The following is a 26,942-nucleotide window of genomic DNA, read 5'->3' on the forward strand; positions in this document are numbered from 1 at the left end:
CATCGCCAGACTGCCACAACTTGGAGAATCCAACGTTAAATGCAATGAGTTTATTCGGGAGTCCAGCTCCAGGATCCGTGAGCTCTTTTAGGGGGTGTGACGGCGCGGATGGCACTCCTGGCCTCCGAACGCTAGGAGGCGCTGTAATCTCCCTGGGAGTCTCTTGGGAACTGGGAGTTCACTGCGCAAGCGCATTGAAGACACCCCCCCCCCACCTCCGTCCCCACGTGTGAAGTTTTCCGGCGAAGTTTTGGAGGAAAATGCCCAAATTCAAGGCGGCTCGCGGAGCTGCGGGTCAGGAAAAACATGCTCCCCTGGCTGAGCAGATTCTGAGTGGGGACGCGGTGCGGGCGGGAGCCCGGGAAAAGCGGCGCGGTCGTGGGACCCGAGACGAGGAGGAAGAGTATGTGGGGCCCAGGCTGACCCGACGGATTTTGCAGCAAGCACGGCAGCAGCAGGAGGAACTCGAGGCCGAGCATGGGACTGGGGGCAAGCCCGCAGCGCCACGCGAGCGTACCACACGGCTCGGTGAGTGGTGTGGGGGGGGGGAGTGCCAGGAAGAGGGAGGTTCGTTTGGGGGAGGGGAGGAGTAGACGGCCAAAAGGTATTTGGCAGGGGAATCGTTTGAAATCAAGAAAATCAAATAAAGTAAATAAGGGGTCCGCAATACATCCTTGCAAAGGTAATGAATTGGGAGACCCAGCTCTGGACCAGATTTAGAGTGGTCAGACCTCTCTACACCCACTTGTAGTTTTAGATACTCGGCTTCTAGGCACCCCCGAAGTTAGACCAACAGGAAGTAGTTGCTCACGCCACAGAGCACTCCTAACATTTATCCATTTGTTCTGTACATTCCTGGGGGTTGTCTGGTCCACACTTTGCACTGTGCTAGGAGTTTAGATGGTTTGGGTAAAGAAGGAAACAGAATAGCCATGTGCCTGACTTCAGAATCTTACAGTCTAGCCCAAGAGAGAGACAATTAAATTGATGATTAGAATAATACGTTCCAGGGTAAAGAAAGAATAGCTTTCCTTATAGCAATAGCATTACTTTGGGGGTCAGGCTTCCCAGATTGTATGACTTTTGTGTTGAGAAAAATGAGTGGGGAGTGCTCTGAGCAGAAAGAGTGATATTGTTTAGGTGCTCAGGAGGAAGAGAGATTAATTAAAAGATGGTCAGTATTAGGGTGGAAGTGTTGACCTCCCAGTTACTTGATCTGTTTCTCAGATCTCATCTTTAATTTGTCCTGAGGGCACTGTTTTTGACACAGTTGAACACTGGACTTCTGGCTTCAGTGTCTTCTGCTGGCTCCTCTTTTGGCTCCAGCCTCTTATCATTGATGGGCCATAAAGTTCAGTTCTTGAAACCTCTTCTCTTCATGTCACTTCTGCGGTGCTGTCATCAGTTTCATGGTTTAAGTGCCATCTACTTGGTGACTGCTCCCAACTTTGTATTCTTGCCCAGATCTCTTCCATGAAAATAAGATTCTTCTATTTCAGCTGTCTTTTTACATCTCAAATTTAGTGTGTCCAAAACAGAAATCCTGTTCTTCTTGCCAAACCTGCTCCTCCCACTGCCCTCCTCATCTCAGTTAATAGGATGATATCTTTCCATTTTGTCAAGACAGAAACCTTGGACTCCTCTCTTTCTTACTCCACATCTGATCTATTAGGAAATCCTGTTGACTGTCTTCAAAATAGATTCAGAGTCAGACCATTTCTCATCGCCTTGAAACACAGTCCTTTTTGAACAACCATAATCTCTCACCTGGATTATTGTAGTAGCTTTCTAATTAGTATTCCCATCCACCTTAACAGTCCATCGCAACAGCGGGAAGACTTCAAAGATCTATGTGATCTGCCCCTGTTGCCAGTTTGACCTCTTCTAGTACTTTCCCCTTGCCGTCTTCATCCATACAGGCTTTATTTTTCCTTAAACATAATAAGCTGGGGCTTGGGGCGCCTGGGTGGCTCAGTGGCTTAAGGCCTCTGCCTTCGGCTCAGGTCATGGTCTCAGGGTCCTGGGATCGAGCCCCACATCGGGCTCTCTGCTTGGCAGGGAGCCTGCTTCCCTTCCTCTCTCTCTGCCTGTCTCTCTGCCTCCTTGTGATCTCTGTGTGTAAAAAATAAATAAATAAAATTAAAAAAAAAAATAAGCTGGGGCTTTTGCCCTTGTTATTTCTTTTGTATTCATACCCCTGTAGATTTATTCCTCTGATTCTTCACCTTCTCAGAGAGGCCTACCGTGGCCACTCCGTTAAAAATGGAAATACCGTCAAAATAAATAAATTAAAAAAAAAGAAATCATACTAAAAAAAAAAAGGGAGCCTGCTTCCCTTCCTCTCTCTCTGCCTGCCTCTCTCCTTGCTTGTGATCTCTGTCTGTCAAAATAAATAAATTTAAAAAAAAGAAATCATACTAAAAAAAAAAAAAAAAGGAAATACCTCGGGGCGCCTGGGTGGCTCAGTCAGTTAAACATCTGACTTCTGCTCAAGTCATGATCTCTGGGTCCTGGGATAGAGTCTGATGTTGGGCTCCATGCTCGATAGGGAGTCTGCTTCTCCCTTTCTCTCTCCCAAATGAATAAAATATTAAAAAAAAAAAAAAAGAAAAGAAGTAGAAAGAAAGGAAAAGAAAGATAGATGGGGTGCCTGGGTGGCTCAGTCTTTAAGTGTCTGCCTTCTTCTCAGGTCATGATCCCAGGGTGCTGGGACCCAGCTCCACGTTGAACTCCCTGCCTGGCGGGAAGCCTGCTTCTCCCTCTCCTACTTCCCCTGCTTGTGTTTCTTCTCTCGCTGTGTCTCTCTCCATCAAATAAATAAATAAAATCTTTTATAAAAAAAGAAAAAGCAAGCTCCCATTCCTGCTTCCACACTTACAACTTCTCCACTCTGCTCTATGTCTTTTTCTTTTTCTTTTTTTTTTTTTTAAGATTTCATTCATTTATCTGACAGACAGAGATCACAAGTAGGCAGAGAGAGAGGCAGAAGCAGGCTCCCCACTGAGCAGAAAGCCCGATGCGGGGCTCGATCCCAGGACCCTGGGACCATGACCCGAGCTGAAGGCAAAGGCTTTAACCCACTGAGCCACCCAGGCGCCCCTGCTCTATATCTTTTTCATAGCATTTGTCTTCTTTTAATACTTATTATTGTCTGTCTCCCTTATTAAAACACTCGGCTCTGTCAGTTTCTCTTTTACACTAATTTCAGCACTCAGAACGGGGCCTCACATATAGTAGGCACTCACTGTTTGCTGAGTGAATGGGTTAATGGTAGTAGGGTAGATAGGAACCAAATCTACAGAAAACTTGGAGGCTATGTTCAGGATTTAAAGCTGTCCCAAAGACAGTGGGGGGCTGTTGGAGAATACGGAGACCAGTTAGGGGATTGCTGATCTAATGCAGATGAGATGATGCTGATCTAGGTTCAGGCAGAACTGTGAAGGATTTGAGAGATAGTTTGGGAGGTAGAATTGAATAGGACTTGCTAACTGATTGTGTATTGGGGTGAGGGCAGGGGATGAGGCCTACCAGATTCTGGCTCAGCATTTGGTGGACAGTAGTGCCATTTACTTAAGACATGAATACAGTGAATGGCAGAGACCTAGAAGGGAAAGAGAGTGAATTTGGTTGATGACAGGTGAAGTTTGAATTGCCTGTGGCTCATCCAAGAGCTGCTGTACAGGAGGGAGCTGGAGTGAGTCTCTGGAGTAAAGGGAAATCTACCTACAGGCACAGATTTGGGGTTTGTTAGCATGTGGAGACAAAACATCTGGTGCATCCCCCTCCCCCATTTAGCTTTTATGACACACTGCCTCCGTTCTTTTTTTTAAGATTTTATTTACTTGATAGAGTGTGCGCACAAGCAGGGGGAGTGGCAGGCAGAGGGAGAGAGAGAAGCAGACTTCCTGCTGAGCAGGGAGCCATGCACGAGGCTCCATCTCAGGAACCCCGCAGTCATGACCCAAGCCGAAGGCAGGCGCCTAACTGACTGAGCTACCCAGGTGCCCTCACTGCCTCTGTTCTTAATGAGCTGTTCATGTGTAACATTTTATCTTTCTGCTTGGATTATTACATACCTCTCCAGATGCCCAGGTAGCTGTAGCCTTCCAATAATCAGTTATAAAAATGGGTTGTGCCGGGGTGCCTGGGTGGCTCAGTCAGTTAAGCATCTGACTTTGGCTCAGGTCATAATCTCAGTGTCCTGGAATTGAGCCCTGTGCGGTGTCTGGCTCTGCATTCAGCTGGGAGTCTGCTTCTTTCTTGCCTTCTGCCTCCGCCCCTGCCCTTGTTCATGCTCACCTGCATGTGCACACACTCTTTCTCAAATAAGTTCTAAAGGCAGGGGGAGGGGGTTTGTTCCATTGAAATCTGAACTCCGTTGCCTGGCCTCAAGACCCTCTACAGTGTAGCTTTACTTTACTGCTCTAGCCTTATTTCGTGCTACGGCCTGTTAGATACTCTGGTAACCAACCATTTCTGCCAGTGTTGTTACCCACACCTGGAGCACACTCCTCTAGCTCCTGTACTGCCTGTCCAGAGTCTGATCGTCCTCTGCTTCCATCACCTTTTACATGCCTGTGTGTATACACTGCCTCTGCTACTTGTTTTGGCATATAATGAAGCCCTACAACGTGTATAGAACAGAGGGGAAGAATGCGCAGTCTAAACCCAGACTACCTGCCTAGGCAAGTTACTTAACTTCCCATGCTTCAGAGTCCCCCTCTGAAACTGGGTAGAATAGTAGTACCTACTTCTTGGTGTTATGAAAATTAGGTACAGTGTTTAGAAGAGCTCCTGCGTGTTAATGATTATTCATTGTTATCGCTGTCTCCTTGGCTCATATTTGTACGTTTTGTTTCTCAAGCGAGATTGGGAACAGGAACCACCACCACCCCCCTCCAGGAACTGGAAGGCAGTGGGGCATTGCTGCTTTCACTACAACTCTCCGTGTCTGTGACAAGCCCATTTGAGGCTTTTACTGTGCATCATGGGTAACGTTGAATTGACCTCTACATCTCCCACCCACGACTTGCTTTTGCTCATCCATTTTTCTCCTCTTCTAGGTCCAGGAGTCCCACAGGATGGATCAGATGATGAGGATGAGGAGTGGCCCACCCTGGAAAAGGCTGCTACAATGACGGGGTCAGGCCATCATGCAGAGGTGGTCGTGAACCCTGAGGATGAGCGTGCCATTGAGATGTTCATGAACAAGAACCCTCCTGCCAGGTAAAGCTGGCATGGCCTGGGGGTGTGGGAGGTTAGGTCCCGGTGGCAGCTTTCCTATAGGGAAGCAGATGCCCTGGCAGTTTCAGTTCCCTGCCTTTGGAAAGGGCCTGAGCAAAGCTAGTTTTGGGGAACTGGCCCATCCTCAGTGGGAATGACCCAGGCCCAGCTGTCCACTTATAGAACTGCCCAGGGAGACAGCTATAGGGCCTTCTCTCATGCCTCCAGGGTAGTCCATCCCATTGGATTTGGTTTTGGTCTGCTCGGTTTTCTGAGTGCTGAGCTCAATTTCCTTGGCTAGGTCTCTTTCACACACTCAGCATCAGTTCAGCCAGGGTTTCTCAGCCTCGGCTCTACTGGCATTTTGGATAATTGTTTTTTATGGAGATAAAAATGGATATGGATTATGGATAATTATGGATATGGATTATGGATAAGAATTATGGATAATTCTTTTTTATGGAGGCTGTCCTGTGCACTGGGGGATGTTTAGCAGCATGCCTGACTTATGTTTGCTGGGTGCCAGTAGTGATCTTTCCCCTAATCGCAATAACCAAACAATGTGTCCAGACTGTTAGATGTTCCCTGGTGGGCAGACTTGCCCCCGGTTGGAAGCACAGTTTTCTTGCTATGTATCCTAAATGGCAGCTCCAAAGCATGCGGGCACTGAAGCTCCTGTGGTCAAACTCTCAAGCCCATAGATTCTGACCCAGGGGAGGCGGAGTCTCGGATAAAGGCCCTCAACTAGTTCATTCTGACCCTGTGATACTTACATGATGCTGTTCTTAGTTCTTATGCTTTTTAGGGCTAATGCATATTTCTTTGCTAGTAATATTGAGAATAAGAAAGGGAAACTAAAAAAAAAAAGAAAAGAAAGGGAAACTAAAGGGCACCTGGATGGCTCGGTAGGTTAAGCCTCTGCCTTTGGCTTAGGCCATGAAATCAGGGTCCTGGGATCGAGCCCCGGCATTGGGCTCTCTGCTCAGCAGGGAGCCTGCTTCCCCCTCTCTCTCTCGGCCGACTTGTGATCTCTCTCTCGCTCTGTCAAATAAATAAACTCTTTAAAAAAAAAAAAAAAGGAAGCTGAAGGAGTTCTGTGATCACTTATTTGAGAGCACAGAGTGAGAAAATGAGCCCATTGCCCACAGTGATGCCCAGCAGCTGAAGTGGATGTCACAGTGTGTCCTGGGCTGGTATGTTTGTCCTGCCAGAGAGCCCCTTGGGTTCTCACTCAGCACCTCTGAACTCCTTTGTAACACAGCATGCTGGCAGAACTGGCCGGGTGACTTTACTGCACGCAGCTACCAAAAGCAGGAGCTGCTGACAGTCTTGAGAAATGACAGCTGGCAGCTTCTGAAAGCCAAGCCTAGACCCACGTGAACTCAGCAGTCAGAGGCCGGTGCAGTTGGGGGCACATGATAGCATACCGTCAAGTACCTGAACTTTAGAATGTGAAGGACCAGGGTTGAACACCCAGCAAGGCTGTAAGACCTTGGAGGTGTTATTGACCTCTGTGGGTATCAGTTCCTGTGTCTGAATAAGGGCAGTAATGACACCTCTTTGAGATGTCACACAGCCTGTATGAGGTAACATCTGCCAAGCCCTACCTCACTGCCTGGTGTTGAGAAAACAGGAGGTGTTTTAAATATACTGTAGAGCCTCTGAAGACACCGTTATTATCCTGAAGCCCAACGTGACAGTAATTCCGAATTGTCACAATAAGGTGATGTGTGATATGCTCTACGTAAGGAACCTGAGAAAAATATCATTAGTCTTAGAAACCTTTCCATAAATTTTAATTTTTTTAAAGATTATATTTATTTATTTGACAGAGAGATGGAGAGCACAAGTAGGCAGAGCGTCAGGCAGAGGGAGAGGGAGAAGCAGACTCCTGCTGAGCAAGGAGCCTGATATGGGGCTCGATCCCAGAACCCCAGGATCATGACCCGAGCCGAAGACAGAGGCTTTAACCCACGGAGCCACCCAGGGGTCCCTCCATAAATTTTAATAAATGAAGTTATGGGAAAGTTTGTGTCATAGTCCCTCCTTATGGCCCCTCACTCCTTGAAATTTTGGAAGGTAACAGATGTGTCTGGCCCACTGGAGAGGTCACACCAGGACTTTGTAACAGGGGACTCCTCTGCATATCACCAGCACAGGATAGATGCATTTGAAATAAACAATGTTTTCTGCATGCTTGCTGTGTCCTAATAGTTCCGAGTAATGTACGAACGTTAACTCCTGTAATCCTCATGCTGACTTTAGGAGTTAGGTACTGTTAATATCCCTGTCTCACAGATGAGGAAAACTGAGGTGTAGAGAGGCCAAGGAATGTGCCCAGGGTCATACGGGGAGAATGCAGGTTCTTCACCTCCCTACACTGTCAGCTTTGTCCCAGAAGGAATGACTTTCAGGTCCTCCACACCCTGCAGGGATTCTGTGGTGGGTGGTATGGCCCAGGGAGACTGGGGCCTCACATCCCAACACGGGCTGTGTAGAGTTTCCTGGACTGACCCCAGCCCTCTCTCCTTCCCTCCCGCACTTCCCTTACTCGTAGGCGTACCCTGGCTGACATCATCATGGAGAAGCTGACTGAGAAGCAGACGGAAGTTGAGACGGTTATGTCAGAGGTGTCAGGCTTTCCCATGCCTCAGCTGGACCCCCGGGTTCTGCAGGTCTACAGGGGGGTCCGGGAGGTAAGAGCTGAGAGGAGAGCCGTGATGGAATACCCTGCCAGGGGCTGTGGGCTCCCACCTCTGGCTTTCTCTTCCTACACAAGTGAGGCACAGTGGCCAGGAGCAGACTTAAGAGCCCGTGTGTGTGGGTTCTGATTCATGCTGTGCCACTCAGGCACTTGGTGTCCTTGGGGAAGGTTCCTTAACCCTGGTCTTGGTTTCCCCACCTGGGAAATGAGGTGCTAGGAGCACATCCTTACAGGGTTGTTGTGAGGACTAAGTGAGCAAGCCATGAAAACCACACAGACGGGCCTGGTGTGGGGCACGCAGGTTCTCTGTCATTGGCAGTGCTCATTCTGCACCCCCGTCCCCAGGTGTTATCCACATACCGCAGCGGGAAGCTGCCCAAGGCTTTCAAGATCATCCCTGCGCTCTCCAACTGGGAGCAGATCCTCTACGTGACGGAGCCCGAGGCCTGGACTGCAGCTGCCATGTACCAGGCTACGAGGTGGAGTAAAGGGGGTTGGGTAGAGGCTAGGGGTGAGGGGGACAGGCTTTGTCTACCATTGTTGTTGTTTTACTCCTGCCCCAGAGCTCTAGCCTGTGCTTCTTTAGCTCACTGTTTCCCCAGCTTTCCTGTTTCCGGCCTCAGGGCCAGGACCATGTTGAGACTCTGCTCTGATGAGTTTCCAGAAGCAGGGCTAATAACTACTGGGGGACAACCCTTGGTGTATCAGAGGGGCCTCCGAAGTCTGTGGCTCCCCAGGCAGGCTCAGTTCCCTCGTAATGAGGGCAGAGAGAACCCATCTTGGGGAAGGAAAGGGAACAGCGGAGAGCTCAGGCTTTCCTGAAGACAGCACTCACTGCTTGGGTGCACCTGGTTGCCTGTCCTGTGCCCTCTCTCGTCTGACTTGGGTGTCGGGTGCACACAGCTGACTCCCACACACCCCTCACATCTCATATGTGCACCAGCCATGATGATACTCAAAGTGCCAGTGCCAGACTGTCCAGTGACCTGGGATCTTCCCCCATATCCCTCCTTCCCACCCCCCACCCCCCCAAAAAACCTAGGATTTTCGCCTCTAACCTCAAGGAACGCATGGCTCAGCGCTTCTACAACCTTGTCCTGCTGCCCCGGGTACGAGATGACATCGCCGAATACAAACGACTGAATTTCCACCTCTATATGGCTCTCAAGAAGGCCCTATTTAAGCCCGGAGCCTGGTTTAAAGGTGGGAACACGGGAGGCCGCTGAGAGGGAGGGGCTGGAGCTCCTGCAGGTAAAAGCAACAAGCCTGACTTGGGAGCTGACTGTATTTTGGGTAGGTGGGGAGCTGCTGTAGCACCTCACCCTGAACTCAAGGTGACCCCCATCTGACTCTCCCCAGGGATCCTGATTCCACTGTGCGAGTCTGGCACCTGTACCCTCCGGGAAGCCATCATCGTGGGTAGCATCATCACCAAATGCTCCATTCCTGTGTTGCACTCCAGGTAGTTTCAGTGGGAGTGGAGGACAGTTAGGAGAGACCCAGATAGGAGAATCCCAGGTTGGGGGGTAGGGGAACACACAGAGTGGAGAAAGAGCTGAAACAGCCCCAGGTCTGTGGCTTGTTGAAGCTCCTGAGCGTGTTGCCACTCCACTAGAATGTAAGCTCCCCCAAAACAGGAGCCCAGTGCCTGGCACATGGCAGGTGTTTAGTAAAGAGTTGAATGAATGAATAGGAAACATGGGAAGACAGTGTGTAAGGGTGGAGATCTTCACATGCTTGAACCTATTCTAGCCAGATACTGAGACCAGCGGTTGAGCAAGAAGTAGTCATCTGGGGTGAAATCTGCGTTGAGCTGGTAACTGGGGCCGAGGGAGTGTCAGGTTGGGTAGGTGAGATGGTGGCCTGAGATGGCCCCCATTGGGAATAGCACAGTGCAGGGGCCAACAGAGGAGGAAAGGGGTCAGAGGGACGGTAGAAGGCGGCCCTTCCTTCAGCATCCCCCCCCCCCCACCACTAATCCTTCCCCACCAGCGCAGCCATGCTGAAAATCGCCGAGATGGAATACAGCGGTGCTAATAGCATCTTCCTGCGACTGTTGCTGGATAAGAAGTATGCGCTGCCCTACCGCGTGCTGGACGCCCTGGTCTTCCACTTCCTGGGCTTCCAGACGGACAGGCGTGAACTGCCTGTGCTCTGGCACCAGTGCCTCCTGACTTTGGTCCAGCGCTACAAGGCAGACCTAGCCACGGATCAGAAAGAGGCCCTCTTGGAACTGCTCCGACTGCAGCCCCATCCACAGCTGTCCCCTGAGATTCGGCGTGAGCTTCAGAGCGCAGTCCCCCGAGATGTGGAAGATGTGCTTGTCACCATGGAGTGAGGAAAGTGACTTGCCCTGGTCAAGGAGGCATGAGGGGACACCAGGATTCCCTGTTGGTGACACACAGCTTTTAACAGCTGAACTCGGGACAGGTCAGGACAGTGAGAGGCCACAGGCAGCTGTGACTTCCAGTGGCTGACAGGGAGGACTGGAGGGTCAGGCTGGCTCCCTTTTCCATTCTAGGTCTTCATCCCTACTCAGTTCTGAGGCCTGACTGGAGGTGCCCCACGCCAGCATTCCCACTCCCTGGTGGGGGCTTGGAATAGGTTCTTTCCCGTGGGCTGTTGTGGCTCATCACTGCGCTATATAGATAAAAACCAAAGGCAGGTATTTATTGAACTTCTGTGTTTTGATGTGGTCAATGGAAATCTTTGTTTTCACTCAGCTGGGGGGAAGCTCTTCCCTATTTGTGTTCAGAGCGGATTCTTAACAGTTGATACCTTTCCCTACCTCCTCATTCTGTAAGTCTGTGTCTCCAGGTAGAGCCTTCACAGAGTCAGAAGCTACTTTGGGGGAATGCCAGCAACCAGGAAGGTGGGTGTTTCAAAAGATGGTCATGTCTCAGCTGCGGGTGGACCACTGCAGGAGAAAGTCCTGAGAGAAAACTGCAGCCACGGAGAATAAGGTCGGGCCCTGGAATGCGTCAATCTGGAGTCACTGCCAGCCAGGTTCCCTAACTTTCTTGGCTACTTAAAGCTTCAGACCAGATGTTGGCAGACTAGAGTCGTAAGCAGGTTTTCCTGCAGCCCATGAGCTAATCGTGATTTTTACATTTTTTAAGTGGGAAAAAAACCTGAGTATTTTGTGATAGGTGAAAATTATATGAAATTCTGATTTCAGTGTCCCTAAGTAAAGTTGTGTTGGGACACAGCCATGCCTATCCATTTGTTTTTTATGGGTGCTTTGATGCTACAGCAGCAGAGCTGAGTAGGGTTAGACCTTGAAGAGTACACGGGGTTAGGGGCGCCAACCCCCTCATATAGCCAGAAATCTGCGTATAAAACTTTTGACTCCCCAGACCTGAGCACCAGTAGCCTCCTATGACTGGAAGCCTTACCAATAACCAGTCAATTCACACGTTTTGTAGGTTATGTGTCATACCTACAGCATTCCTACGGTAAAATAAGCCAGAGAAGAGGAGATGTGAAGGAAATGATGAGAGAGAACACATTTGCAGTCCCATACTATTGATCAGTAGTGTTAAGCATATACATCTATTGAGAAAAATCTGCATATGTAAGTGGACCTGCCTGGTTCCATCCCATATTCAAGGGCCAGCTGTACAGTCCTTCTAGAACCCTTTTTTTTTTTTTTTAAAGATTTTATTTGACAGAGATCGCAAGCAGGCAGGGGGGGGGGGAGCAGGCTCCCTGCTGAGAGCCCAATGTGGGGCTCGATTCCAGGACCCTGGGATCATGACCTGAGCTGAAGGCAGAGGCTTTAACCCACTGAGCCACCCAGGCACCCCTAGAACCCTTCTTGTTTGCTATGGTGACTTCCCTCCAACCCAGCTCATGTATTTGGGGAGAAACGGATCATGAATTTCATATTTACCTGCATTTGCGTCTTTGAGAAACACTGTTAACAGTGCCTGGCTGCATCCAGCTAGGTACTACAAACTGCACAGGCCCCCGACACCAGACTGCCTCTGTTTACCTCGTGTGGGGAACCACACACACACACACTTCAGGTCTTTCTCAAGAGAAAGGGCCGTATCACAGTACATAGGTTTCTTAACCGTTTAAAGTAAAAATTACGTTATCTACTTCATTTCCTTCCTAAAAATGTGTCACTAAGTTACTGAATGTTGTGCCTCAAGCCTGTTTTCCCTGGGCCGTGGTTTTTGTTGTGTAATTCTGCATGGTGCGATGTTTTAGGAATGCGTACATCCCATTGTAATGCAGAACTGACTGTATCTGGGGCAAAAATCAAATGACCCAGAGCCTGAAATACTCTGGCCCTTCACAAATTGGCTTTGTGATGACCCCTGCATCATGACCCTTGACTTCTGCCCTGCTTTTTACATTGTGCGCTCTAGAAACAGCTTTTGCCCATGCCACCATCCAACCCAAGAAGCCAAAGCCAGGTTTATTCCAGAATCTTTATTAAGGTAGCGTGATGGTCCTGGGCCACCAGCCTGGACCTTGTGGCCTTAGGAAAGACCTGTGTCAACAGGGCTTGCCTCCCTCTCCAGACGGGGGCTGTCACCTCCAGATTATCCTGTCTGGGTATCTCCATCCCTCACCCCCAGAGGATGGGGCAGAGGGCCAGAGGGAGAGGAGGGCATGGCCCCACCCCAGGCTGTAGCAGCTCCTGGGCCACAAAGATCCTCCAGCCAGTAGCGGAAGGGAGGGCTGCAGCAACCACCAGGGTTACTGCCACCTGTGGGGTAGATGGGCCCCGCCACACCCTCTTACAGCCGTCCTCAAAACAATAAATTAAAACCACCTCTTCCTTCAGCACTGACCCCCCTCAATCACACAGGAGAAGCTGAGCGGAAAGCAAAGCGGAAACCAAGGAGGGCTTGGTTGGTCCCCGCCCCTCTGACGGGCCTGGGCCCGCCCTCTGGGAGCAGCTGTGGGCGTGGATTATGCAGGGGCCTCCAAAGTGTGTCAAGAGGAGCTGTCCAGACTGTTTCCCCTCACACATGTCTACCAGAATATCTGAAACTTCTCCAGAAAGAACTCTGGAAGGTGCGACACCTTTACAAGGCATTGCGAGCATGTGGGCTTCTGAGAATGTGAGAGGCCCAGAGATAAGGGTGCCTCAAAAAGGAATGCTGGTACGTGTATTTTATCTACTTCAATTTCATTTCCAACCAGCCTGGCCTGCCACCAGCTAGGATCAGGGAAGGGGCAGAGCTGGTCAGATGCGGAGAAAAGGAGGAGCCCAGCTGGCCACCCACACATGGCTGGCCAGGCCCCTTAGTGCACACTGCAGAGATAGGTAGGGCCTGACCCCTTAGGCTTCGCAAGGGGCGAACAGGAAGGAGCCCCCTCCGGCTTCGGATGTGGCGTGGTTCATTCCTGCAGGCAGGGAGGGGGGGTGGCAGTGTCCCCTCTTCTGCTGCCCATGGCCACTGGAGGGGGCCTCTCCAGGGCTACAGGTGGATAGCTGTGACATCTGTGGGAGTGCTGGTCTGGCTGGGCCCCTGGCTACTGGAGCCCCTGGGGGCTTTGGGTGCTGGGCTGGGTGAGGTCTGGGCGGCTTCTCGGAGGCTCTCCCTGAGAGCAGCTTCGATCTGCTCCTGACAGGCCCGCAGGCAGTCCTGCAAACAGGGCAACAGTGAGCTGTGACTGATGGGTACGATGGCAGAAGGTCGTCTCTTTGGGGACTAAGGATCCACTTCCCACCGCCCACAGCATCTGGCGGCAGGTGTGGGGGAAGGACACCTTCCAGCACACAGGGAAGTCTGGGGAGGTTGGGCCACAGCCAGCCCCAGGAATCAGCCTTCAGTTCTAAGAAACTGGCAAGAGGATGTGGCAAGGGGGTGTGAGAGCAGCCCTGCGTGTGACAGCAGATCCTCCACCCCCACTCCTGCGCACTGTTTGGCAGGAAAAGGGCACCCAGGGACAGTGCCCTTCAACCCACCCAAGGCGCCTGTTCTTCCCCAGACCTATGCAGGAGATAAAAGGCCACAGAAGCCCCAAGGGTGGGACACCTGAAACCAGGAGGGGGACTGGGTTAGGGATGCACACCTCCCTCTGCTGGAGGCCCAGAGAATAGCGCTGCGTCAGGAACTGCCCCCCCCCCCCCCCCCCCCCCCGCCACTCACCACCTCGGTGCCTGTGATCCCTGCCAGCAGCTCCGTGAGCTCATCCCCAGACGTGGAACACGCACCCAAGCCTTGCACTGCAGCCCCAATGCTGCCCGTGGCGATCATGGATGGCGGGTACATGGCGAAGGTGTAATCTTGGAAAGAGGGAGAGGGAAGCATGAGGCAAAGGTTTGGTGAGGACTTCCTGTGGCTCAGAAAAGCACCAGGCAGCGTGAATGGAGCCGGAATCACGCCCTGCCATGAGCACTGAGGAGCAATGGAGGAGAGCAGGAAAGGGCCACTCTTCTTGAGAGCGTCAGGCTGGACAGCAAACTCCCACACCACCATCTGGTCCAGGGTGGTTGGTTAGTGAACCTGACCAGGGACTGGGAAGTGAATGACTTCTCTTCCTGGTGTGGAAAAAAAAACCAGGGTCAAGAAGACCTTGGTTCTGCTCCCAGCTTCATCACTGTGAGACCTTGAGCAAGTCACTTCGAAGCCACCTACATACTGGGGGGCGGGGGGGGTTGTCTCTCAAGTTCCAAACCACTCTGATTATGTTCTGCTGCCTTTTCTGGGGCCCCCACCTCAGAAGGGAATCACAAGTTTTGAGAGGAGTATACACCACAATCCAGGTACATGCCACCCTTCCCAGTCTTCGGATTTTCCTCATTCGGCAAAAAAAGAATGTGTACAGGGCTCTTACCTGTAGCACAGAGGGCCAAAAAGGTCTGGGCATGTTTTTTGACCAAGGCTTGTCGGTCGTGGGGCAGAGAAAGCCGGTGCAGAATCAGGGCCAGGAAATCATGGGCAATCACAGCAGCCAGGTCCCACTTCAGTTTCCCCAGGACCAGCACCTCCCAGTCCTAGAGGTTGGAAAGAGGGTGGAGTCAGTGGCTGAGGAGGGAAGGAGAGGGAGTAAAGCAGAAGTCCGCCAGGGAAGGAAGCCCATCAGACTTGAAGGTCAAGACCCCAGTTCTGCTTCTGGGTTTACAGACTGGTGCTGCAGAATGGCGAGTCCTGGGGGAGTTGGCTTTGGGCACCTGCTGCTCGCTTACCAAGTACCAGAACTACATGGTTGATATAAATTGTCTCTTTCAATCCTGTTTGGTTCTTTCAGGGGGGCCAATAATACAGGTCCTCTCCTGACCTCATGCAGGGTTCTGGGCACTTCCCCAGCCAGGGCTGAAAGAAAAGCACCAGCGAATACCACCGGCATCATCATAACCTTGAACCTCCTCTGGAATGAAACAGACTCTCAAATCCCAGGATTTATGAAAGGGAAGACCACCACTAGCCTCTCCTCCAGTTCTGCATCCCAGCCAAGTCCACACCTCCTGAAGACACCAGAATGAACATGAGACCACGCCTCCTGTCACAGAGCCACTGAACCAACCCTGAGGTTCCTCAAAGGGGAGGTTGCCCAACCCAACCCACATCCCGTTGGTGGGACACTGAGGGGTGGGTCTGAGATGTAGCACCCCACTGCACCCCCTTTCCCTGGAACCACAGTGGCTAGTGCCATTTAAGCCTCGGAAGCCAAGGGGAGGCCAAACCCAACAGGATAGGTCCAGATGACCCCTGAGGGACCAAAACCCCTATCCTTGCCTGCCCTCACCTACATACCACTGCTAGGTCCTGGCGGGGGAGGCTGGGAGCCCCACCCGAATCCACTCGTCTGGGGTTCCTAGTCCTGGCCCCATTTCTGAGTTGCACACATGAAGATTTCTTCATTGTTTTATCTCAGGAAGGAACTCATGGGTTTGGCCCCTTACTAAGGCAGAAATGGCAACCCCACCCAATCTCTTCCAGGTCCCCTGTCACAGCTGTCCCGTTTCTGGCCCCCCACCTGAGTGTCATCCTCCCAAATCAGCCCCAAGCCTCTCACAGGGCCCTATAGAAAAAGCCTGGCCCAGAGCCAAAGTTGGGCAGAGAAGCCAGCATTCTACTCACGCTAGTCCCAGTGCTCCAACTTCTAACGCTGAAATGACAGAAAGCACCTAGCCTCTAAGGAACCATCTAGAAGGGGTGGGGCCCTCCCTATGGGGAGGCAGGGAATCCCATGTGAGAGAAGCCAGCTACCCCACCCTGGATCGGGGCAATTCCTGAAAATCTCCGCCCTCACTCGGTGGACAACACAGCCCTGGGAGCAATTAGTGGCAGTGGCTGGCAACTTCCACATCTGGAAGTTCTGAGGCCCCCTGGGCTAGCCAGAAGCCCCTGACCTTCCTCATCTGCTTCGGTGCAGTCTTCCCCCTCCTTCTCTGGGCCTCAACTGGGCCTCTCTGCTGCGCAAGGATTTGGACTGGAGTTCTCGCTGCAGTCCCTTCCAACTCTGACCTTCTAGGAAGGCATCTGCACACTCCTCCCCCAGCTCAGGCAGCAGGAGTGGAGGAAGAGTCCTTGTGGCCTGTTCTGGAAAACTCCCCTCACACAAAGGCACACACCCCTTGCCAGTCTTTTCACAAAAAGGAAGTCCTCTTCTACCCTCCTGCCCAAGCCCCTCCAAAAACATCTGGCTCGCTGGCCCTGGAAACCGGCTCCACCTCCAGACTTGCCAAAAACTACCAGATTCATCACAAAAGAGCTGTGAGGCCTCCCAGATTCCCAACTCCGGCCTCCTACTCCCATCTCCCAGCGACTTGGCAGGAAGAGGAATCCTGTTCCTCGACAAGCAGCAGCAGTCGGGGGCCCCAGTACCCTGGCCTCCTGGCCAGCCAATCACAGCAGTCTCCAGGCTGCCCTCCTCCCGGGAAGATGGGGCCCAGAGACTCCTCTCAGGGTCAGGAGAAGACTTGGCCGGCCGTAGAGCAAGGTGGAGGAAGGTGCCAGCTCACCCATCCTCCTCTCCGGGCTCAATGGGGGAAAGAGAGCCTTGACTCTCCTGCCCTGCCTGGGGAAGAGCCCAGCCCAAGTTCCCAGCAAGAGGCCGAGGGAGCCACTTCCCAAACCACAGGAGTGACAGCAGCTCCCCACAGGGTTATGAAAGACTTCTGGCGGAGAGGGTGGGCCCGGGGAGGGGGCAGCATTATCACATGGGAAGCAGCTGCAGCTCAGCTCCGGCCTCTGGCTGAGGGGGAAAGGGAGAGGTGACTCCACCGGGTCGGAAGCAGCAGCTCAAGCTCCTCAGAATGAGGACAAGGAAGGAGCTGGCTCTTCTGGGATATAAAAGGAAGGAAGCAAGGTGGGATGACAACTCCTTGGCCCTTCCTGAGAGCAATCAGGGCCTGACCATAATCGGTTCTGGGAGGCTTTTCAATCACAAAGTCCACACTGGGACAAAGACTCAACCAAGGCAGCCCCCTCCCCCACATAAAGCACATTCCACTCCCCCCACTCCAGTGAGGGGTGGGGGGTGGGGGGGGTGCAGGCATGTCCTTTTGCTGCCAATAAATAACTCACGGTGGCTGTGTAAACCCAGAGGCAAAGTACTAGTGAGTGGAGACATGCAGTTTGACTTGTTGCTATCTGGGGGAAAGACCAGGAAGGAATGGCACCCCCTGGAGGTCAGGAGAAGGGGATCCGACTGGTGCCGGCAGCCTGAGCCTGGGCTGGGGCTACCCTGACGGTCCCACCACGGTGCCCCATCTTTTGCCCCCCAAGATAAACTGCCCGCTGCCCTGCCCAGGGGCAGAAAACCTCTGAGGTCTCTGGGCTTTTCTTTTCCTGCTAAGTGAGGCTGTGTCGGGGGTGGGGAGATGTAGGCACGCACCCGCAGCTGGCGGGGAGAGACGGAGTGGTCGGTGTAGATGCACAGTTTTTCGATGGTCAGGGGCGTAGTCTCGCGCAGCTTAGAGGCCAGCAGCATGCAGACCGCACCCAGGAGCTGCAACTGCGCCTTTCGGGTGGGGACGCAGGACAGGTAGCGATCCAGGTAGTTCATGGCCAGGGGGAAGACTTCCTCCTCACAGCGCTGCTCCTCACAGACCTGGGGGAGGGCGCACAGTCACTTCTGGGGCGGGGGCCTGGGAAACGCTGCAGGACTGAAGGAGGGGGGCGGGTGGCGTCGAAGGGAAGTAGAATGGGAAGCAAAAAAATGGGAGGGGGGGATAAGTGTACCTTCGGTGACAAGGACTAACATACCGAGGAGGATGCGCCTTCCCCGAGGTGACGCCCCCCCACTTCCTCTTGAGTTGCCTGCCTCCTCGCCCCCTCCCCTGGGGGCTGGGGGGTTACTCCAGAGGCTCCCTTCCTTAAGAAAGATTCCAAACTCAGACTGCCCTCCCCCATGGCGAGAAGGGGGCTGGGGAAACCGAAGAGTCACCCACGGTAGCCAAGAGAACTGGGACCTTACCCCCCATTACCACCACCCACTGCACACACCCAAAGGGAAGGGAGGAGACTCCAGCCGCTGCCTCCCGCACTTTTCATTTCCCTGACTGCCGGAACAGCGCGCGCCACCCCCACCGTCTGCCCCGCCAGAACCCCGCGACAGACACAGGAACCGGCTCTGGGGCGGGGGCGGCCAAGCCCAGGGTTTTCCAGGCGCGCTCTCCTGAGAAATCCGGGCGGGGGAGGGAAGCAGGAGACGCCGAGAGAAGCCGGAGGGGAGAGGGTTGCCCTGGTCCCGCTTTCCTGGCCCGATGAGAGGGTTAGTGAGGGTGCCAAACGACCGGCCGTCAGAGTTAGGGCTGGGGAAGGGGAAGGGACACCACGGAGGCAGTCGGCCCGCTAGGGTATCCGAGTGAAAAGCCAGGCCCCGGGGATCTGGGCCACCAAAGCATCTTGCCGATCGTTGTTGGGACCAGGATGTCCCGACAAGGCGGCCCGGGGATGTCCGGAGACGGGCGGCGGGGGAGGGGAGACCCTTCCGGGCCATACCTCCAGCATCCAGTACGCCAGCATCTTCCGCATGTGCGGCTTGATCTCCCTCTGCACACACTGGAAGTAGGAGGCGCGGGGCACGTAGCGCTCCTCCAGGCGGAGCAAGCTCTGCAGGACACGCTGGTCCCCGAGCAGTCGTGGGTCCGGCCCGGCCCGGGGCGCGTGCCGGGTGCCCTCGCAGCACAGCAGCTCCATATTCGGGCGGCGCACGGGCGGGCGGGAGCTCGGGCTCGGGAGCCAGAACGCAGGCAGCGGTCTGGAGAGCGCGGGGCGCGGGTCTGGTGCTGGCGCTGGCACTGCGCGGCCGAGCCCCAGCCCGCCCGCGCCGGCGCGCGCGCCGCTTCCCTGACAGGCGCCCCGCCCCTCGCGACGATGTAGCAACCGTGGAATGCTCGAGCGCCGCAACGCACAAGGGGCGGGGCCGCCGGAGCCCAGGACGGAAAGGGCTGGCGGGCCGCCCCCTCCCCCCGGGCGGCCGCATTGGTCGGCGGGGCGCGGGCCGGCCGGCTTCCGGGCGCTCCCGGCCCTTCTGACCACCCGGTGGAGAGAAGCTCCTTGGAGGTGGGCCTCTTCCCCACCGACCAGCCCTCCCCCTTGGCTTCTCCAACTCGAGCCGCCCAGGAAAGAACTTTTTTCTAAAGGTTACTCATTCATTCGTCAAACCCCGCTTCACCGTCTGCCCCCCCCCCCACAAAGGCTCTGAGAATGATAATAAGCTAGCCACTTCTTCATGCACACCGGTCTAAGCACTTAACGTGTAACGACTTACTAAATAAATTCTCACTCGCACTCTACGAGTCAGGTATGAGACTCATTTCGCAGATGACGAAACAGCAGCCCAGTGAGGGTCACAATCATAGAGTCTGTGGCCCAGCTAGGACTGGAAAGCTGAAGTCTGGCTCCAGAATCCGTGCTCTGCACCACGGCCACGAAAACTGCGATCCCCAGCCGGGCAAAATTGGCAGGGTCCGAGAGCTACTGAGAAATGCCCCACTTCGGACCTGCTGGGTCCAAATCTGCATTTCAACAAGATCCCTGGGGCTCCCTGCGCACACCTAAGGAAGAGAAGGACGGTCTAAATCTGCATATTACAGTGATACAACAGGGCGGAAAGGCCAGGGATTCAAGGCCTCACCTTGTCATTCAGTTGGCTGGGTGGCCTTGGACAAGCCTTAGTTGCTATTTGAGGAAAACATGGGCGGAGAAACTAGATCCTCTGTGAAGAGAGTTCCTGGCTCCGGCTCTGTAAAATCTCCCAACTCCATTTCTTCTACTTCCCAGCGTCTGGGTTACTTCGCAGTTTCCCCAAAGCCGGATTCTATGTGACCAAGGGCCAGACCATAGGCTTCCTGGAAGGCTCCAAATGGGAGAAGGCCTGAGGGGATCCCTGCCGCTCCTGGGATCCTCCCCAGGAAGGAGCCACTGACGAAGTGAGTTGTTAGAGAAATGAGTTACGGAAAAGGCAAGTTTTACGCTAAGCATTTTCTCAATGAATTTTTTGTGTGGTGTTTTTTTTCTTTATTTTTAAGTAACCTCTGGTCCCAACGTGGGGCTCAAACTCATGACCCGAAGATCTAGAGCCGCATGCCCTTCTGACTGAACCGGCCTTGTGCCCCTGCTCTTTTTTATATAATAACATTTTAGTGTCATTTTCATATCATAGGAATACTCATTTACACAATAGAAAACTTAAGACAATATGTATAAGCCACAAAAAAGGGGAAATAACCACCTACAATTTCACCATCCAGAGACAACCCTTTAAAATGTCAGTTTTGGGGTGCCTGGGTGGCTCAGTGGGTTAAAGCCTCTGCCTTTGGCTCAGGTCATGATCCCAGGGTCCTGGGATCCAGCCCCGCATCGGGCTCTCTGCTCAGCAGGGAGCCTGCTTCCTCCTCTCACTGCCTGCCTCTCTGCCTACTTGTGATCTCTGCCTGTCAAATCAATAAATAAAATCTTAAAAAAAAAAAACTTTAAAATGTCAGTGTTTATCTTTCTAAAATTGTTCTACGAATAAACATATTTTTAGGAATAGGATTGCAAGTTGTTTCATAACAACTTAAGCTTTTTCATTAAAAAAAAATACTGTTAATACTTTTCCCATATCATTAAATAGTCTACATTTTAATGGCTATGTAGTATGCCTTTGGTGAATGTATCAAAATATATTTTACCAAAGCTGTATTGCTGGAAATTTAAGTTGTTTCTAGTACTTCACTACTAGAAACAATACTGTAAAATATATTTGTTTTATCATTGTGCACATTCATGATTATTTCTAAAGTGAATTAATTTCTAAAAGTGGAATTTCTCAATGTAAGGTTATGAAACATTCTAAGGCTTTTGATACAGTTCTTATTACCAAATTTCCCTGATAAGAATCAACAGAGGGGCGCCTGGGTGGCTCAGTTGGTTAAGTGTCTGCCTTTGGCTCAGGTCATCATCCCCAGGGTCCTGGGATCACTCTGGGCTCTCTGCTCCTTGGGGAGCCTGCTTCTCCCTCTTCCTCCACCTGCTGCTCCCTCTGCTTGTGTTCGCTGTCAAATATATAAATAAAATCTTTAAAAAAAAAAAAAAAGCTGAACTGATCTAATGAACAAACATTAGAAAACTTGAAAGAAAAAAACCACTACCAATTGGAGAGATGAAAATAGCAAATACTGTATCAGTAATTATATGTATTTTTAATTCAAAAGCACTAGTATCAACATGTATGTGTGCCATGCACTTTGCCTGATCCCGTGAGTCCTTTCCTCCCCCTGTCTTCAAAAATACAAACATGTGGGGCACCTGGGTGGCTCAGTAGGTTAAAGCCTCTGCCTTTAGCTCAGGTCATGATCCCGGGGTCCTGGCTCTCTGCTTGGCGGGGAGCCTGTTTCCCTTCTCTCTCTCTGCCTGCCTCTCTGCCTACTTGTGATCTCTGTCTGTCAAATAAATAAATAAATAAAATCTTAAAAAAAAAAATACAAACATGCATTTCTTTAGCTAATCATTGCAATGCACTCTTTTATGAAAAAGAACACTAAATTTAAAATTATAAAGATTGGGTATGAAGTTCTGGGGAGGCAAAGATGTGGAAGTGTAAGAGGCTTTTAGGGTGCAGGAGGACTAAAAAAAATGTAGCTTTGGGGGGCTTTTGGGGGGCTCAGTCTGTTAAGCATATGCCTTCAGCTCAGGTCATGATCCCAAGGTCCACTTGGGGCTCTTTGCTCAGCAGGGAGCCTGCTTCTCATTCTCCCTCTGCCTGCTACTTCCCCTACCTGTGCTCCTGCCTGTGTGCGCTCTCTCTCTCCCTCTCTCTCCCTCTGTCAAACAAATAAATAAAATCTAAAAAAAAAAAAAAAAAAGTAGCTTTTGAAACACAGAACCAAAAACTAGGTCTGTCCTGAAGCAAGGTGTTTCTTTACTTTCAGAATTATTGAGTAGGACTGCTGAGATAATAAAACTGTTATCTTTGATGAGAAAGTAAATCATCATTATTTCATATCTTAAAAATTTTCCATACTTCTTGAGCTATAATGACATATACCTAAGTTATAGTAGTTTAAGTTAGACAACATAATGATTTGATGTATGTATGTGTTGCAAAATGACTACCCCAATCAGTTAACAACTATCACTTCACCTAGTTTCTCCTCTTCTGATGAGAACTTTTAAGATCTACTCTCTTAGCAACTTTCAAATATACAATACAGTAGTTAACTATAGTCACCATGTTGTGCATTGTATCTCCAGAACTTTTCTACCTTTTAACTAAAAATTTGTACCTTTTGACCACCTTCACCATTTTCCCTACCCGCCACACTTCCCCACCCCCTGCTTCTGACAAGCAACAATCTGTTTTCTGTACCTGAGTTTAGTTTCCTTAGATTCCACGTACAAGTGACATCATATAGTACTTGTCTTTCCCTATCTGACTTATTTCACTTAATATAATGGCCTCAGGGTCTGTCAATGTTGTCATAAATGGCAAAATGTTTTTTTAGTGGCTGAATAATCTTTATATATATATATATATATACACACACACGCCACATTTTTATAGAGAAAAAACTACAGATGAAAAGTGGAATATTAGTAATAATATTTTGACAAGTTATTAGACATTTACATGTCTTATGTAAATGAATTACCTATTTATGTTCTTTGCCCATTCTTTTTTTTTTTAAGATTTTATTTATTTGGGGCGCCTGGGTGGCTCAGTGGGTTAAGCCTCTGCCTTCGGCCCAGGTCATCGATCCCAGGACCGAGCCCCACATCGGGCTCTCTGCTCCGCGGGGAGCCTGCTTCCCCCTCTCTCTCTGCCTGCTTCTCTGCCTACTTGTCATCTCTCTCTCTCAAATAAATAAATAAAATTTAAAAAAATTAAAAAAAAGATTTTATTTATTTATTTGTCAGAGAGAGAGCGAGCACAGGCAGACAGAGTGGCAGGCAGAGGCAGAGGGAAAAGCAGGATCCCCACCGAGCAAGGAGCCCTATGCGGGACTCGATCCCAGGACGCCGGGATCATGAACCCAGAGGAAGGCAGCCGCTCAACCAACTGAGCCACCTAGGTGTCCCTCCTTTGCCCATTCTTTTATATGATTTTTTTTCTTATTGATTTATAAGCACTTGTTACATTTGAAGGATATTAACCCCTTTTTATATTTTTCTTTGTCATATATTTTGTAATTTTTATTTTTAGTTCATTGTTTGCCTTTCACTTTTGGTTCATGGGAGATTTCTTTTTTTTTTTTTTTTTTTGAGGATTTTATTTATTTATTTGACAGACAGAGATCACAAGTAGGCAGAGAGGCAGGCAGGGACAAAGAGGGGGGAAGCAGGCTCCTCGCTGAGCAGAGAGCCCGATGCGGGACTCCATCCCAGGACCCCGGGATCATGACCTGAGCTGAAGGCAGAGGCTTTAACCCACTGAGCCACCCAGGCACCCCAGTGAGAGATTTCTTCTTATTGACAAATAAAAGTTTTTTATTTTACATAGCCTTATCTACTGATATTTTCTGCAATGACTTCTGCCTTTGAATCATGCCTTGTCCACCTTAAAATTTATAAAAGCGCTACAAGAAAATGTAGGAAATATTTACAGATGAATGTTTTTTATCACCTAGGAAACTTGTTGAAAATGCAGTTTTCTGACCCCTGCTTCAGGGCTTTTCATTCTTCAAGCCTGTCATGAGGCCCCCAAACTCTGCATTTTCAAGAGTACATAAATTTGGGTGTTGTTGTTGTTGTTGTTTTAAGATTTTATTTATTTATTTGAGATGCACAGAATGAGAGAGAGAGAGAGAGAGAGAGTGCGCACGAGCAGAGGGTAGAGGCAGAGGGAGAGGGACAAGCAGACTCCCCGCTGAGCAAGGAGCCCGACTCGGGACTCAATCCCGAGACCCTGGAATCATGACCTGAGCCGAAGGCAGACGTTTAACCGACTGAGCCACCCAGGCATCCCGGGTGTTGTTTTTTTTTAATGTATACATTGTTACCTACCTTTACTCATTGTATCATATTAAGTGGGGCTCTAGCCTTACTTTTCCCAAATTATCACCCACAGTTTCCATGGCACTGATTTAACAATCTGTTCTTTCTTTGTCACTCACTTCTCTGCTACAAGCACCCCTTGGCCTGGTTCTTGCACTTCAGACTATGCCTTATTTTTGTCATTCATGGCCAAAGACTTTCACTGGGATGAAATGGTGCTCAGAATTCTTGCAACTTTTGTCTATGGAAATTCACCCGAGGGCGCCTGGGTGGCTCAGTAGGTTAAGTGACTGCTTTGGGCTCAGGTCATGATCCCAGGGTCTTGGGATCTGAATCCCACACTGGGCTCCCCCTGATCTGTGGGGAGCCTGCTTCTCCCTCTCCCTCTGCCTGCCACTCCCCCTGCTTGTGCTCTCTCTGTCAAATAAATAAAATCTTAAAAACAAAAGAAGCAGAAGAAAGAAATTCACCTGGTCTTCAGCCCAATATTAAGTATAAAAGTACTTAAGAAAAACACCAAAAGCTCATCCAGTCTGAAATAACCATGGTCACTTCCAAGAGAAGTGGCCTTCAACAAGAGGTATGTAAGTCAGCAGGGAAAACTCCAGTTAGACAATGATATGAGGCAGAGGAAACAGAATCTTCTTCTCTACGGACCTCTGAAAACATGGCAAGACCTCTCACTGCCCTCCCCATCTCTTCATTCCCCCTTCTGCCACTGGTCCGCCCATTAATCTCTCTGCTCTGTTTCCTTCCTTCCTTTTTTAAGATTTTACTTACTTTTTTATTTATTTGACAGACTCCTTGCTGAGCAGGGAGCCCGATGTAGGGCTCGATCCCAGAACCCTAAGACTGACCTGAGCCAAAGTCAGATGTTTAACTGACTGAGCCACACCCAGGTGCCCCTGCTCCATTTCTTTATTCATCCTTGGACTCAGATCCAAACTCCTCCTCCAAGAAGCCTCCCTAGGACAATCCAACTATTGGAACCAATCCTCTGACCTCCAGACTCCTGCAGATACAACTGTCCATCCTCTACCTCTAGCTGGCTGGCTCTGGCCCTGCTCTTTGTCCCTATCCAGAGTGTAGTTCTTAGAAACGGGAGGAGAATCCATATGTATTGAGATCCAACTATATGCCAGGCATGGGGCAGGGGGTTTATGATGCACGGTCTCACCCTCTAAGAATGGTTTTTAGATGGGAAAACTGAGGTACCACGGAGTTAAATAACATACGGAAGGTCTACTTAGCTCTTCCCAAACTGCACCCTTTTCAATGCTGGACTGCCTCTTCTCAAGGAAGGGACTGTGTCCTATATGCTTGGGTCTCCTCTGCAAGACCCAGCACTGTGTTGGGACCACCAGCAAGAATATCAATCCTTTATGGGGGGCTCCCTCTGTCCCAGGCACCGTATATACCTGATAGGTACTGAATCGTCTCATTTTTACATCAACTGTATGAGAAGTATACTATTATTTCACCCCATTCTACATAAAAGGAAACGAAGACTCAAGAGTAGCTAACTAATTTGCCCAAGGTCACACAGGAAGTCAGAGGTAGTAGCAGGATTCAACCCGGGCAATCTGGCTGCAAAATTCCTGCTCTTAAACTAATTCATTCTTCTGCTTGTTCCATGAACGGGTGTTGATTTATTAGTTGTTGATTTATAGAGGAAGAGGCACACAAAAGACCGCCCCATCCTGGAAGGTAGGGTGGGAACTTGTGCCCTGGGAAAGGGAACTCCTGGTGGGCAGGGCATTATGAGGGATACCTCTGCCTCACCCCAGGCTGGGAGTACTGTGCCCAGGGCTGAGTCATCCGAACCTCCAGGGCCAAAGAGCCAGCCAACAACCAGCCGGCTGTCCTCAAAGGAGGCAGGTGAGCTCAATGCTGCCCCAGGTCAGGCAAAGTGGCTCCTGGATGTTGGCTGATCTGCCTACAGGGACTTCACCAATCAGCTCTCCCTGGAAGGAATAGGGGATCCCCTCGGTTTTTGTAAGAACAACAACAACAAAACAAAACACAAAAAACAAAAAGACAAAGCAATGAATGACCAGGCCAATATGGGAGGAGTTTCTAACCAGGTGCACTCAATTAGAAAAAGTTGCTCAAGGAAATGGCAAGTTCGAGGAGGGGTGGGAATGGAATGCCACAGGCCAGATGAAAAGCCCCAAGAAGGAAGCATTACAATGCTTTCTTCCTCCTCTTCTTCCTTCTCCCACTCCTCCTCCTCCTCTGCCACTGAAATGTTCCCATCTGGGAACTGAGGGGGTGAAGAAAGTGATGAGGGAGGTTCTGCTCCCCGGCTTTTCCCCCACTCCAACCCCACCCTCTCCCCCCTCACTTCCTGCCTGACTCCCAGTCTCCATTCGGTGGCTCAATTACCTTCAAATCCCATTGAGAGGACAGGTAGAGGCAAGGCAGCCTTGGGGTGGGTAAAGGCTCTGGAGTCAGGCTCCTGGAGACTAAAACCTGGCTCCGGGCCTTATGATTCTGAGGGAATTACTGGAACCTCTCCGGCTGTTTCCTCTTTTGTCCAATGAGGACAATGCTCATAGCCCATGGTGGGGTCCTGAGGACTAAACAGGCAGAAAACATCTCACCCTGGCTTAGCACATGGC

General features: G+C 50.8%; 2 protein-coding genes across 7 annotated transcripts in view; one reads left to right on the top strand and one right to left on the bottom strand.

The window, feature by feature from the left end:
• The first annotated feature begins 90 nt into the window (after positions 1-90).
• On the top strand, positions 91-10,604 carry BYSL (bystin like). The gene is made up of 7 exons (XM_080805779.1): positions 91-528; positions 5,064-5,226; positions 7,781-7,919; positions 8,273-8,406; positions 8,970-9,130; positions 9,287-9,389; positions 9,920-10,604. The coding sequence occupies exons 1-7, from the start codon at positions 261-263 to the stop codon at positions 10,263-10,265; spliced, it is 1,314 nt and encodes a 437-aa protein (XP_080661905.1). The 5' UTR covers positions 91-260; the 3' UTR covers positions 10,266-10,604.
• Positions 10,605-11,581: 977 nt separating this feature from the next.
• CCND3 (cyclin D3) overlaps positions 11,582-26,942 on the bottom strand; it is an 85,928-nt gene continuing 70,567 nt past the window's right edge. For 3 of the 6 annotated variants that reach the window (XM_080805783.1, XM_080805781.1, XM_080805782.1), the window contains 4 exons: positions 17,735-17,950; positions 14,729-14,888; positions 14,041-14,177; positions 11,588-13,533 (listed from right to left, as the gene is read on the bottom strand). In XM_080805783.1, the coding sequence (XP_080661909.1) occupies positions 13,366-13,533; positions 14,041-14,177; positions 14,729-14,888; positions 17,735-17,950 (681 nt within the window). In that variant the 3' untranslated portion in view covers positions 11,588-13,365. Of the gene's footprint in view, positions 13,534-14,040; positions 14,178-14,728; positions 14,889-17,734; positions 17,951-18,843; positions 19,188-26,942 lie in introns of those variants that run through there. The other 3 variants (XM_080805780.1, XM_080805784.1, XM_080805785.1) reach the window with 3 other exon arrangements.

This window comes from Martes martes (assembly GCF_963455335.1).
Source record: "Martes martes genome assembly, chromosome: 6".
Lineage (NCBI taxonomy): Eukaryota > Metazoa > Chordata > Mammalia > Carnivora > Mustelidae > Martes > Martes martes.

Excerpts from the sequence above, each read along its gene's own strand:
- BYSL (XM_080805779.1), top strand. The coding sequence starts at position 261 with ATGCCCAAATTCAAGGCGGCTCGCGGAGCTGCGGGTCAGGAAAAACAT. Across the intron at positions 8,407-8,969 it reads GCCATGTACCAGGCTACGAG|GATTTTCGCCTCTAACCTCA; the intron begins GTGGAGTAAAGG and ends CAAAAAACCTAG. Across the intron at positions 9,390-9,919 it reads ATTCCTGTGTTGCACTCCAG|CGCAGCCATGCTGAAAATCG; the intron begins GTAGTTTCAGTG and ends CTTCCCCACCAG.